General features: G+C 39.4%; 1 protein-coding gene across 3 annotated transcripts in view; it reads right to left on the reverse strand.

Moving 5' to 3' along the window:
- wdr47a (WD repeat domain 47a) overlaps positions 1-13,912 on the reverse strand; it is a 76,193-nt gene that overhangs the window by 44,727 nt on the left and 17,554 nt on the right. For all 3 annotated transcript variants that reach the window (XM_053651493.1, XM_053651494.1, XM_053651492.1), the window contains 2 exons: positions 12,263-12,347; positions 11,283-12,094 (listed from right to left, as the gene is read on the reverse strand). In XM_053651493.1, the coding sequence (XP_053507468.1) occupies positions 11,283-12,094; positions 12,263-12,347 (897 nt within the window). The remainder of the gene's footprint in view (positions 1-11,282; positions 12,095-12,262; positions 12,348-13,912) is intronic.

Genomic DNA, 13,912 nt, shown 5'->3' on the forward strand with positions numbered 1-13,912 from the left:
GGCATGTAGATGTCTTCAGGCTGGGACCTTTATCCAACATGTGAGGTTTGGAGCAGAATGGACATTGTGCGGCTGTGGCTCAGTTGGTAGAGCGGGTTGTCCACTAATCGTAGGGTTGGTTGTTCAATTCCCGGCCCACATGACTCCACATACCGAGTGTCCTTGGGCAAGACACTGAACCCCAAGTTGCTCCTGATGGCAAGTTAGTGCCTTGCATGGCAGCTCTGCTACTATTGGTGTGTGAGTGTAAGTGTGAATGGGTGAATGAGACACAGTGTAAAGTGCTTTGGATAAAAGTGCTAAATAAGTGCAGACCATTTACCCTATACATTGTATGTTTGACTTATAACAACTTCCTGTTTCATGACGAAACATCAAAATTTGTGAGACTGCCATGCCCATGCCATGCAGCAAAAATTCAAAAGCTTCGCAATTTAGCACTGTCAAGGCCTTTTGATGAGACTGACTGAATATGATGTCAAGCTTGACCCCTAATAATAATAATAACAATAAACAGAGCAGATCCAATAGGGCCTCACACCATTGGTGCTCGGGCACTAATTAATCCCAAAGAAAACAATAGGGCCTTCGCCCTTTCAGGGTTTAGGCCATAATAACGAGATGTCCCCCTGCGACAGGTGGACGAAGGGCCCTCGCACTGGCGTGCAAGTTGAACCGGATTAAACCGCACAACGGGGCAGAGGTGGAGACAAGATATGAATCGTGTGGGGGCAAAATGTAATGGTGAAGCTTGACATTAGGCCCCGGTGAAGAAGAAACTGGTGCCTTAGTTACATGGTGAGCTTTTTACTTAAATGGCTATTGTAGAATTAACACTGAGGTTTTTGCTCATAGATTCGTTATTATATTAGTAAAGTAAAAAGGAATTAAATATTTTGGCAGGCAAGACTGCATTACATAAATGTAGATTTGCCAGTAACTTGTTCTGATGTGACTTATTTTGATCTGATACATCCTAACAAACAAACTGAACACACATGAATAAAAATGAAATTTTATTGGTGTGCACCAAAAAATGCACAAAGAGACAATTGTGAACACACACATGTTCACACAATAGCAGATCTTAGGGCCAACTAAATGGAATACTTGCATTTTTGTAGGTCAACTTATGTTCCACATGAGGCTGACAAAACAAGGTTTGGTGAATTAATATCACATTAAATGAAATATCAATAATTTTTTTTAACTATACTCTAGTAAAGTGAATGTGTGTGACCAGGAGTGACTTTTGTAACTACAAGTTACTACAAAGTGCAGTGCACCTAGTTTTTCATATAGGTGGCACTATAACTGAAAGCACAAAAATCCTCATCACACATCATAGAGACAGCAATCACAAAGATCCAAGCAAAGCTTTGTGTTCGCCATTACCTTAGGAATCCACTATAACAACCTTGATTTACAAATTATTTCTTTAATTACATATTCAATACTGGCTATACTAGGGATGCACCGAAATGAAAATTCTTGGCCAAAGCCGAATATAATGAAAACTTGGCCAAAGGCCGAATACCGAACACGTTTTTTCCATTTATTTTTCCATTTTTTTTCACCATTGCATAAATTAAATAGTCAAAATGTGCTTTTTACTATTTTGTCTTGATTTTCAAAGAAAAAATCAATTACAAAAACTACAATTTCAAAATATTTATTTAACACTGAACTTTTTTTTGCCATTCCAGCAGGCATAGGCTACCAACAAGGCACAATATAACTTTAAATAAATAAATGAGTAAAATAAAAATATTTTTATGTGGTCATCTTTGAGCCCCCATTGAATAGCCTATGTTAGGCCTATAACTGACTGCTGAGAGAATGTAACACTCTGTAGCCTACAACAAAAAAGTGCATTGACAAGAGTGCAAAAAATGGTTCTATTCGGTTATATACGGCTGATTATATTGGGGATATATACCGCTCGCGTCCCTGTACACCTCGCGGAGTATTATATATAGTATAGTAGATATAGTATAGTTAGATACATTGTTAATGTTATGTTCCTTGATAGATTTAGTTAGTTTAAACTATAGATCAGTTCATTTAGTCCCCGCTGGTTTCTCCGCTCCCAGTCCATAGTACTAATTCACATTTCTTGTTTTGTGTTTTGACCCTATTTTCTGTGACCGCGACTTTGATTCCTGCTTTGCCCCATTTATGCCTGTTTGCCGATCGCCCGACCCTTTGTCTGTCTTGACTATGTTTTTTGGATTACGATTTGGATTTGTCTGTCTGCCCTTAAATAAATACGTCTTTACCTGCTTCCGTACTCTACTCCCTTACGTCTCGCGACATGACAGAATACCCCAGAACAGAAACAAAACAAACGCACGTATCCACAGTAAACAATGTCACGGTTGTCAACATCCGAAGAGCATGCGCTCGCTGAGCACTCATGCACGTGCGCGCCCTCTCATCTCTCGGAGCACGGTGCCGGAAGTGGAGGTCGTGAAATTCGCACGTCTCACTCCGGTTGCTAGTCTATTTGGTCGCGTCATCAAAACACATCATTGTACGGTCAAATTTATTTCGGTCAAATTTATTTACCGAAAGGGCTTTTTTTGCTATTTTCGGCCGAATCATTTCGGCCGCCAAACATTCGGTGCATTTTTTGCTTATATTTAATTTTTGTTAAATATATGTCCAGCAAATCTGCTAGAGACGAATGTTTGCATGCCTTACGCTCCTTATAAAATCGACACTACACATATCATTATATTCCATGCGATCCAAATGAGCACGATCAACAATGTCTTTTCAATAAATGTCAATGTTCCACTATTATGCTGAATATACACAGCTGTATGTTTCAGCAAAGCCAGATAACACACAGCAGCTTAATAAAAATGAGGAATGTGTAAAATACATTACACGTTGGATGCTTATTAACTTCCTTTTACTTAATTCTGACAAGACAGAGTACTTGTACTAGGACCACGTGTAGCTAGAAGTAAGCTTTCTGATTGCATAGGTACTCTGGATGGTCTTTCCGATTTGTCACGTGCAGCAGTAAAAGACCTTGGTGTGGTTATTGACTGCAGCCTTTCGTTTGACGCTCATGTAGATTGTATTACTAGGATAGCCTTCTTTCATCTCAGAAATATTGCTAAGATAAGAAATATAATGTCACTACATGATGCAGAAATATTATTCATTCTTTCATCACCTCTAGGCTAGATTATTGTAATGCCTTACTGTCTGGATGTTCCAGTAGGTGCATAAACAAGTAAGTAAGTAAGCAAATTTTATTTATAAAGCACATTTAACACAGCGAAGACAATAGTAAAAATTTTTATTAAAACGCCTGGGGAAGAGTAAAATTGGTAATTGAAGGTGCAAAGCGGATGTCCAGTGGCAATTGATTCCATAAACGAGGGGCAGCAACTGAAAAAGCTCTATCTCCCTTAATTTTTAAACGTGATCGAGGGACATACAGAAGAAACCTATCAGAAGAGTTTAGAAATCTGTTAGATGAATGTGGTGCAAGAAGATCTTTGAGATAAGAAGGAGCTTGATCATTAAGAGTTTTAAAGTCAAACAACAGAATCTTAAACTGAATCCTAAAATGGACTAGGAGCCAATGGAGCGATGCTAAAACTGGGATAACATGATCAACTTTCTTTGCCCTGGTCAACACCCTTGCAGCTGCATTCTGAACCATCTGGAGACAAGCAAGAGATGACTGAGGAAGAACCAAGCACAATGAATTACAATAATCTAAGCGTGATGTGATAAAAGCATGAATAACCTTCTCCAGATCTTGGAAAGACAAAAATGTTTTAAGTTTAGAAATAATCCTTAATTGATCAAAACTATTCTTAACGACTGAATTTGTTTGCTTGGTTAAGCATTATTCTGGGTCAAGGACGATACCAAGGTTCCTAACCTGGGAAGAAATTGAGGAGAAATGGTTACGAAGCTTATGTGTGAGACCATCTCTCAATCTCAGGGGACCAAAAATAATTGTTTCAGTTTTGTCTTCATTAAGTTGGAGAAAGTTATTTGTTAACCATTTTTTAATATCGTCAAGACAGCCCAACAATGGTTGAATGGAGTCACCAGCTTTCAACGCTATGTACAACTGGGTATCATCAGCATATAAATGAAAAGAGACATTGTGTGCCCTAATGATATTCCCCAACGGACACATATATAAGTTAAAAAGAAGTGGGCCTAGATTGGAGCCTTGAGGTACACCACTAATAATATGAGTGGGAGATGAGGAGAAATTACCCAATGCTACCAAAAAGGACCTGTCTTTAAGATATGAGCTGAACCATTGTAGGGCGGTACCCTTCATATCAATCAAATGCGCTAAGCGCCAAAGAAGTATGTTAAGATCTACAGTATCAAAGACAGCTGTAAGGTCTAGTAGCATCTAACCTATAAAGCACTAAATGGTCTCGCATCACAGTACCTAAGCAAACTTTTGGTCTTCTATGATCTGCCACGCCTACTTAGATCAAAAGGTGCAGGCTATTTGTTGGTACCTCGAATAGTGAAGGCTACTGCAGGGGGAAGAGCTTTCTCTTACAAAGCCACACAGTTATGAAACAGCCTTCCAATTAGTGTTTGGGACTCAGACACAGTCTCAGTGTTTAAGTCTAGGCTGAAAACATTTGTTTACTCAAGCTTACCCTGAGTAGACATTCTTTTATGCAAAGTACACAGTCTTGTCCATCACAGGATAGTAAGCATACCCAATAATCTCTCTCTCTCTGTCTCTCGCTCTCTCTTTACCTCCCTCTCCCTCTGTCGAGCCACACATGATTTTATGGAGATGCCAGTGATCCTGACCCTTTCTGCACTCCGGACCTACCTGATCCATCTGGATGCCCTACCACTGGATGGAGCTCCCATCAACTGGAGGCTACAGCTTGGAGATTGCTTAGGATGGTATTGCTTGAAGTACCATGAAATAATTTTAGCAATTTCACATGGACATTCTCACTGTGGTTGCTGGGACTACAGTTATTCCTATGACCTTGGGACTGCAATTACCACATACAATTTTGCACTCAGGTCTCCTTTGGTGAACAGCGGACTAGTTCAACAAAGATTTCATATAAAAACCATAATGAACTTTCTTTTACTTTCACACTATCTGTTGTTACCCAGAGGATGGGGTCCCTTATGAGAAACCTCTCAAGGTTTCTTCCTCAGATCATCTTAGGGAGTTTTTCCTTGCCACCATCGCCACTGGCTTGCTCATTAGGGATAAATTCACACACTAAAAATCTGTATCCTATGTTTACATGTTTCTGTAAAGCTACTTTGAGACAACGCCCATTGTAAAAAGCGCTATACAAATAAAACTGAATTGAATTAAACAAGTTAATGTACGACTCAGTTCCAGTTTGCCATTACATCCTGTAACACAATAGAAAATGTGCCTACTACCCTCAACCACACCTTTACAAACATAGGCTCTCTGACCACAAGTGAGATAGCCTAAGATAGACAAACTACATCTTTGTATATCTTTAAGCATCTACATGTTACCTCCCTTTTCAACTCTATTTAGCTTCATGTGTATGCCTTGCCATTTCTGTATGAAGCCAAGTGAACCTTGCAAAATAAATAACATATTGAGCATACATGCAGGAAAATTTGACACGCACCACACACATTATCTACACATTGATGTAGACAAATTTCAGGTAAATCAAACTAACCTTGTACTACTATATCTCAGTGAAGTGCACCTACTTTTCCATATAGGTGGCACTATAACAAAAAGCACAAAAGTCAAATGGATGTAATCAGGACTTGCTATTGAGTAACTACTTGAATTTTGAAGCCCATCATTCAAACCATCACAGAATTATTCACACTTCCTATTTACCTATGGCAATGACAACACCTTAATCACCAATCACTGAACCCTATTCAAATTAATCTTCCACCATAATTTCTAGGTTTAAGTGACTATATTTCAAGCAAATCAGACAAACCCTCTAGTAAATCAACATGAATCCATAGGTTAAACCCATATAAACTGCTTTTAAAGTGCAATATAACAGTTTCAGTCTAGGTGGCGCTATAATAATGACTCAAAATTGTCACATTACTGTAATCAGGAGTGACCCATTAGTAGCCATGCACAAGTTGAGGCTGATGAAACCAAACATCATTAAGTTATTTCCACTTCCTGGTTTTTGTGTGGCGTCTCAAATCAATTTGCAGCCATTATGTCCTCATTTGAAATATCTACTATTCCTTGGCCATTTATAATCACATGTATCTAAAGTTTATTCCAACCAAATTTAAAGGAAATCTGCTGAACTCTCAAGAAGCAGTACAAAAGAGTTTCTAAAAAATATGAAAAAAAATGCACGAATTCCAAAATTGGCCAACATTCTGTTGGGCAGAGTCACTAAAACCAATGTTAAAAATTTGTACAATGATAACATTCATGTTCATGCCAAATTTCATGACTGTCAAAGCAACTGTCTCCTTACCATTAAAACCTTTGTATCTGATTTAGTGTTGTGTGTCAAGCAAATCTATTGCCCACCATTATGGAGCTAAAACAAGCTAAAACAAGCCAATGGGAAACATGTCCGACATGATGTACACAATTTCTCCACCAAAATTCATAAATATCAGACAAACTTTGTGGCAACCACAACAACCGGCCAAACCCTAAAAGAAATTAGCAAAGAATTATAAAATTTGGGCAAAGTGTGATGAGTACGGCAAATTTCCCTGACTTTTCGTGCACTACAAGGGTGTCAAATTTATGTTCAAAACCTAGGTGGCGATATGGAGCTCAGGAGGCACAACGATGCTAAACTGCAATATCAAGTGAAAAGTTGTACTAACAGAAATAGAAATGTAAAGTTTCATGGATTTTCAGCCATCGTAAGCCTCTCGAAACACCGTGGGAATGCTTGAAAACCCCACATTCCAGCCAGCATGGCTGACTTCCTGTTGGGCGGAGTCAGATACAACCAAACGAACCTTGGCATGATTATTGCAACAACCATACCAAATCTTGAAGCATCACAAATGCCTCAAAAATGAGTGAAATCGCTAAATAAAATAATAATACTACTAAATATAGCTGCAAGCATTAATTTTCGGGATTGAAGCCATTGAGGGCCTTAAAGATATTAAAAGATATTACTTAATATTGTGAAATCCTATTAGCACCTAAGTCAAAGAAAAACCAAGATAATTTTAAGAAATATCAGCCTTCATTATGCCTGTCTAATAGCTGCTGAACATTGATTGACCAATGGCGGCCATGTTTCTCAACATTCACAATGGTCCTAATATATGCTTACAATTTTTGCAAGATTTATTTATCATGTCTATTGGACCAATGTTCAGCTATAGTGCCACCAACTGGTCACACTCAGTAATGTTTTTACATCTGTCTTCAGATTGAGTCCATACATATGAACCCCAAGTTTGGTGAAAATATCTCATTCCGTTGAAGAGTTATAGCCACTTAAGTAAAAGTGGCCAAGCCCACTTCAAACTTTTTGCTGTGCCCTTGCGAGGGTAAATCAAAACTTCAACTTGTTTTTGATAATTATTAATCTAAGGCGTCCAACGAACTGTCCTGCAATAGTTTTATTTCAGTTGAGGTAAATATTTAATGAAGACTTTGATTGACAGCAGTGATCCTAGAGGCAAATTTGTTCAGAATGAGGATATCTAATATAGTTTCCAAAGAAAATGTGCATCTCTAAAACGTTGGAAAATATACAATTATATGCACCATTTATACAGTCATTTTAAAGTTTTTTCTTACTATTATAGCACCACCAAGTGGCCAAATGCTGCAATTTTCATCAAGTTAGCTCAGACTGAGGCCTTACATAAGCATACCAAGTTTGGTGAAAATAGCTCATTCGCTTTTAGAGTTATTACTATGTAATTAATGTCGCCAAGTCCACTATCTTTACTTTTGTCATGCCATTGACATGTAAAATCAAAAGGTAAACTGTTTTTTGATAATTATTTATAACTAGAAGAACAGAGAATTGTGTAGCACTTGTTTCGTTGATATTGAGCGAAAAACCTATGACTAGTTTGCAAAAGTAGGTTTTTAACATTATCTGAAATATTCACCGAACCACTTGACGGACACCAACGGTTCTTAGGCAAAGATGTTTCAATTGAGAAGAGCCATCATATGATATATATTACTTGTGTATTTTGACAACACTCACTCTCTCGTGCTCTTTTTCTTTCTTGCTCTCGCTCCAATAACTACATATCAATGGCTCAAACCTCCGCTTTGCCTCGTGGCCACATTACCACCACGAGTGCGCATTATTTTTCTTATAACTCAACGGCTCATCATCAATTATTACTTACATATTTCTGGAAAATCTAAATTTTCTGTCATTTTGTTTGTTGTTAGCTCTGTGTGCTGTGGTAAATGGTCTGCACTTATATAGCGCTTTTATCCAAAGTGCTTTACACTGTGTCTCATTCACCCTTTCACACACACACTCACACACCAATGGTAACAGAGCTGCCATGCAAGGCGCTAGATTGTCATCGGAAGCAACTTGGGGTTCAGTGTCTTGCCCAAGGACACTTCGGCACGTGGAGTCACGTGGGCCGGGAATTGAACTGCCAACCCTACGATTAGTGGACAACCCGCTCTACCACCTGAGCCACAGCTGCCCAATTATTTCAGTTTGATTGGCGAAGTGATATGGAACTGTAATGCGTTCAAGACCTGACTGGAACGTCTTTAGCTGTGCATTTACTGAAAAATAATTGCACACCTCAGAATGCCCATCAGCCAATCGGAATCAGGAATTCAACAGCTCTGTGGTATAAGAACATTTAATTTCATTGCCTTAAGAAGCTCTTGGGTTGGTTTCACGGTACATTTTGGAAACCAAAATCCTATCACTTTTGCAGCATTTGACTGAATCTGAGCAGAAAGTATACCTCTATACACTTCAGAATTCATCCTGCTGCTTCTATTAGCAGTCAAATCATCAACAAACACCAGTGATCCAGTTTCATTGGCAGCCATATATGCCCATGCAATAACACTTCCTCTACATGTTAATGAGGTATTGCTTTGTATCATGAGCCCATCCTTTCCTTTTCCATACTCTTCTCTTCCTATCACTCTGGTACAAGTTAATTTTGCAGCAGAACTGGTCAGGTTTGTTTTTTTAAATATTTTTTTTTTAGCAAAGCCTAATCTGGCCTTACAGTTCTTCAGTGTTACTAATGGTTTGCATCTTAGCCGTCTATATTTACATTCATTGATTCTCTAAATTGTAGCCTTTGAAAATAATATGCATACCTCCTGCATACTTGGCTAGATGTTGTGAAGGGGTTTTTCTTCACCAAGGAGAGAATTCTGCAATTATCCACTTTATTTGTCTTCCATGGCCTTTCAGGCCTTTTGGTGTTGCTGAGCTCGACAGTGCATTCCTTCTCTTTAAGAATGTACCAGATTGTTAATTTGACCACTCCTAATGTTTCTGCTATCTCTCTGATAAGTCTGTTTTGTTTTTTCATCCTAATGATGGCTGTGTTCACTTGCATCAACAACTCTTCAGACCACATATTGAGAGCTCCCACAAACAGCTACCAAATGCAAATTCACACTTGGAATCAACTCCAGAATTTTTATCTCCTTAATTTGTCATGAAATAATGAGGAAACGGGCCACATCTATACATGAAACTGCTTATCAGTCAATCGTCTAGTTACTTTTGAGCCTGTGAAAATGGAGGAACTCTGTAAAAAATGGCTAATTCCTAAACTTTAAATGCAATATTTTTGTTTAGCCCCTTGAATTAAAGCTGAAAGTCTACACTTCAATCTTGACTGCTTCATTTCAAATCCATTGTGTGGTGTACAAAGGCAAAAATTATGAAAATTGTGTCACTGTCCAAATACTTATGGAAACTGTAAGTTTCAATTTCCAAAAGACCCTTACTGCGTTACTATTTTTTGTACCGGATTCTCAAAGTGTGTCCTATTTGGCTTATAGTGCATTATGTAGCTTGTATAAAATGTGTTATACACAATACATATACATACACTCACCGTCCACTTTATTAGGAGCACCCGCACACTTGTTCATTCATGCAGTCATCTAATTAGCCAATCATGTGAAAACAGCGCAATGAAAAAAATTATGCAGATACAGTTAAAGAGCTCCAGTTAATGTTCACATCAAACATCCAAATGAAGAAAAAAAAATGTGATCTCTGTGACTTTGATCGTGGCCTGAATGTTTGTACAGAAGGGTTGGTTTGAGTATTTAAGAAACTGCTGATCTACTGGAATTTTCAGTGGAAAACAAAAAACATCCTGTGTGAGGAGGGTCTGCAGGGTGAAACACCTTGTTGATGAGGGAGATCAGAGGAGAATGACCAGAATGGTCTGAACTGACAAGTCTATGGTAACACAAATAAGCACTCCTTACACAGTGAGCAGAAAAGCATCTCAGGATGCACACATCAAACCTTGAGATGGATGGGCTACAATAGCAGAAGACCACACTGGGTTCCACTACTATCAGCCAAGAACAAGAATCTGAGGTTACCATGGACACAGACTCACCGAAACTGGACAGTTGATGACTGGAAAAAGACCAGGTGATTTTTCCTAATCTTTAACTATCCAGTTTGGGTGAGCCTGTGCCCATGATAGCCTCAGATTCTTGTTCTTGGCTGATAGGAAGAGCGCTTTTCTGCTTACCAAGATTGTAAGGAGTGATTATTTGAGTTACTATATCCTTTCTGGCAGCTTGAGCCAATCTGGCCATTTTCCTCTGACTTCTCTTATCAACAAGGAGTTTCCACACACAGAATTGTCGCTCACTCAAGGCTTTTTTGTTTTTCGCACCATTCTGTGTAAACTCTAGAGATTGTTGTATGTGAAATTCCCAGGAGATCAGCAGTTTCTGAAATACTCAAATCTGGTGCCAACATCCGTGCCATGATCAAAGTCAGAGAGATCACACTTTTTCTTCATTCTGATGTTTGATGTGAACATTAACTGAAGATCTTGACCTGTATCTGCATGACTTTTTTTTGCATTGCGTTGCTACCAGATGATTGGCTGATTAGGTAACTGTATGAACGTGCAGATGTAAAGATATTCCTAATAAAGCGGACAGTGTGTGTATATGTAGTGAGTTGGGATTAGGCCTATATATTGTAACGGGGTTAAACAAATGTTTGTCTTTCAGGGAAAGCTTAGAATATCACTATCAGTATTGTGCTTATGTATAGGGCTACAATACTGTATAAACAGAACATCACCTCTCAGGTGACTCCTCAAAGATGCTTTGGCACTGCGACTCCTCCATCATCAGACTCCGGCTCAGACTCTGCCCCCCAGGGTATTGGAAGTTGGCAAATGAATGTGACATGGGTGATGCTTTCCCCACCTCACTGGCTCTGGTCCCTCCTCTTCTCTCTAAGCCAGACAGGCCATAGGCGAGGCCATCCAGCACTGGGTTGAGTGAGCGTGACATGTAGGTGTCAGCTGATTGTGGGCGGCGCAAAGGAGAGGCAGGGCATGGCGAGAGTTTGCTGACGAGCGGTGTGAGCAGGTCAGCGTGGGCCGCTCGTACTGGTTTAACCACCCGGTCCACATGCACATTGAGCACCTTTTGCTCAAAGGCACACGAGAAGACATTAGGTACCAGGTTCCGCAGCCATGACAGAAGACTCAGGTCAGGCTCGTCGCTGCCATTGCCGCAGAGCACGTCAATGCCCAGCAGCACCTCGGCCTCACTGATCTCCTCGCCTGTGGCCTTGCTCTGGCAGAACTCAACACAGCACTCATATAGCACGCCCTTGACCAGCAGCTGAAACAAGCGGTCTGCACCAGCCCGGAAACCTGCTTCACTCAACTTGCGGTCAGCAGGGATGAACTCAGCCACCATGGTACAGGCCTCCTCAAAACAGCGTACGCGTGCTGTGCTTGGGTTCCAATCCCTGAATTCCGCATGGCTGGTAAGACGAGGGAGGGTGAGGAGAAGGCAGAGTTTGCTGTAGTCCTCTTTGGAGGGACAGAACTCTTCCAAAGCATGGAGGCATTTTACAGCTTCCTGCATGGTTAGCTCCAGCTGAGGGATGACAAAGTAAAGAGACAGAAAATGGAGACATGTGCATGTGTACTGCTGTATATATTTATGATATTCTTTGTAAGACACGCGTGTGAATGTTTTTGAGACAGGTGGACTGTTTAAAGAAGATGAATGGGGCACATGTCACAATGAATCAGTGGTACTCACATGCTGTGGCTCATCCTCAGCTGACATGGCATTATTTACACAGAGAGCTTCCAGAAACTTCTGCTTAAGTACAATGTAGCGGAATCTGCCAGCAAAATGTCATCAAGAAATACATTTACATTTATTCATTTAGCAGACGCTTTTATTCAAAGCAACTTACATATGAGGAAATACAAGCAAAGCGATATATCAAGTGGAGAACAATACAAGTAGTGCTACCATACAAGATCTTTTAATTGAGTTCTAGAAAGCAAAGTTTGCAGAGTGGAGGTATAAGTGCCAGAGTAGGGTTTTTTTAATGATAATGTGGGGTTGGCATTTTAGGCGTTAGTTAGGTGTTCACGGAAGAGGTGGGTCTTTAGCTGTTTTTTGAAGATCGTGACAGATTCTGCTGTCCGGATTGAGGTTGGACGTTCATTCCACCACTGAGGGACTGTTAGTGTGAAGGTTCTTTAAAGGGAGTACACATACACATCAAAAACACATCAAAGGGATTATTTTCATGATAATAATGCAAGTGTAAGACATAAGATATGTGTGGCAAATATATGTTATGGTATTTTCAAAAGCACTGACTGGCAGTTACGTGGTGAAGAGCACTGCAACTGTAAAAAGGAATTTGTCAAGAATGAATACATTAGCACATATTAGGTGTGCTGATGATATATCAAATCAGCTCCTCTTATTCCCTTAATGAGTGCATGAGTAATCACGAGTGCACGATTAGATTTTATTTAATGATTTCACGTTATTATTTCAGTGGAAGAAATTAACTGTTAGCTGACAGAACTTCTTGTGTGTGTTCATTCCCATATCGGAACCTCCAGGACATAGCATTTATATTAGCTTATTACTTACCTTATTTACAGCAGTTAATTTGATGAGAATGGTATTTAAATAGTTTATATCACAGTGCAGTTGAATTCTCAAATCTGATTGGTCAGAAGGTGTGTATTATTTTTGTATAACGGAACGGCTTGGACATGAGTTACAGCTTTAACATGAGCAAAAGGTTAATAATATAAATCTTATAATACGTTCTATAGTAACAGCTCTTACAAAGGGACTTGTACGGCAGATGCTCCACATAGTCTACAACTAATAATAAATGGTTAAAATAAAACCAAGTCGGTGATTAATAAATTTAAAGGTAAATCTTTTTTTAATCACGGCTATGACATGTGTGACAACAGGAACTAACTTGTCTCTCAGACATTTCATGTCATTAAATCTAACTAAACCCTTTTAAAATGTGTGACCTGCCACTTGTTAAAGAGGTCATAACATGATTTTTAATGTTTCCCTTCTGTTTGCAAGTGTAATGTATCCATTTGTGCATGTATAAGCTCTGCAAAGTCTCCAAACTCATATTTTCCCCCAAAGGGATTTATTCTATCTAACAGAGAACACTGCTCCAGACCTGCCCAAAACGCCTCGTCCCAAGTCCAGATTTACTTCCGTAATTTCTCTACGTCACGGCATGCACTATCAGCATAAACCCGCCCAAAGGCAGGCACGCAGAAAGAAGGCAAGGCTTCAGTGAATTTAGGCGCCACGTCGCAGAGACACTCTGTGTTTCGGTGTGAAAGCAAAACCTTTTTGTTTATCCTTTCGAAAACGGACAAAATCAGTGGTTACTGTTTATTTATA

This window comes from Ictalurus furcatus, chromosome 20 (genome assembly GCF_023375685.1).
Source record: "Ictalurus furcatus strain D&B chromosome 20, Billie_1.0, whole genome shotgun sequence".
Lineage (NCBI taxonomy): Eukaryota > Metazoa > Chordata > Actinopteri > Siluriformes > Ictaluridae > Ictalurus > Ictalurus furcatus.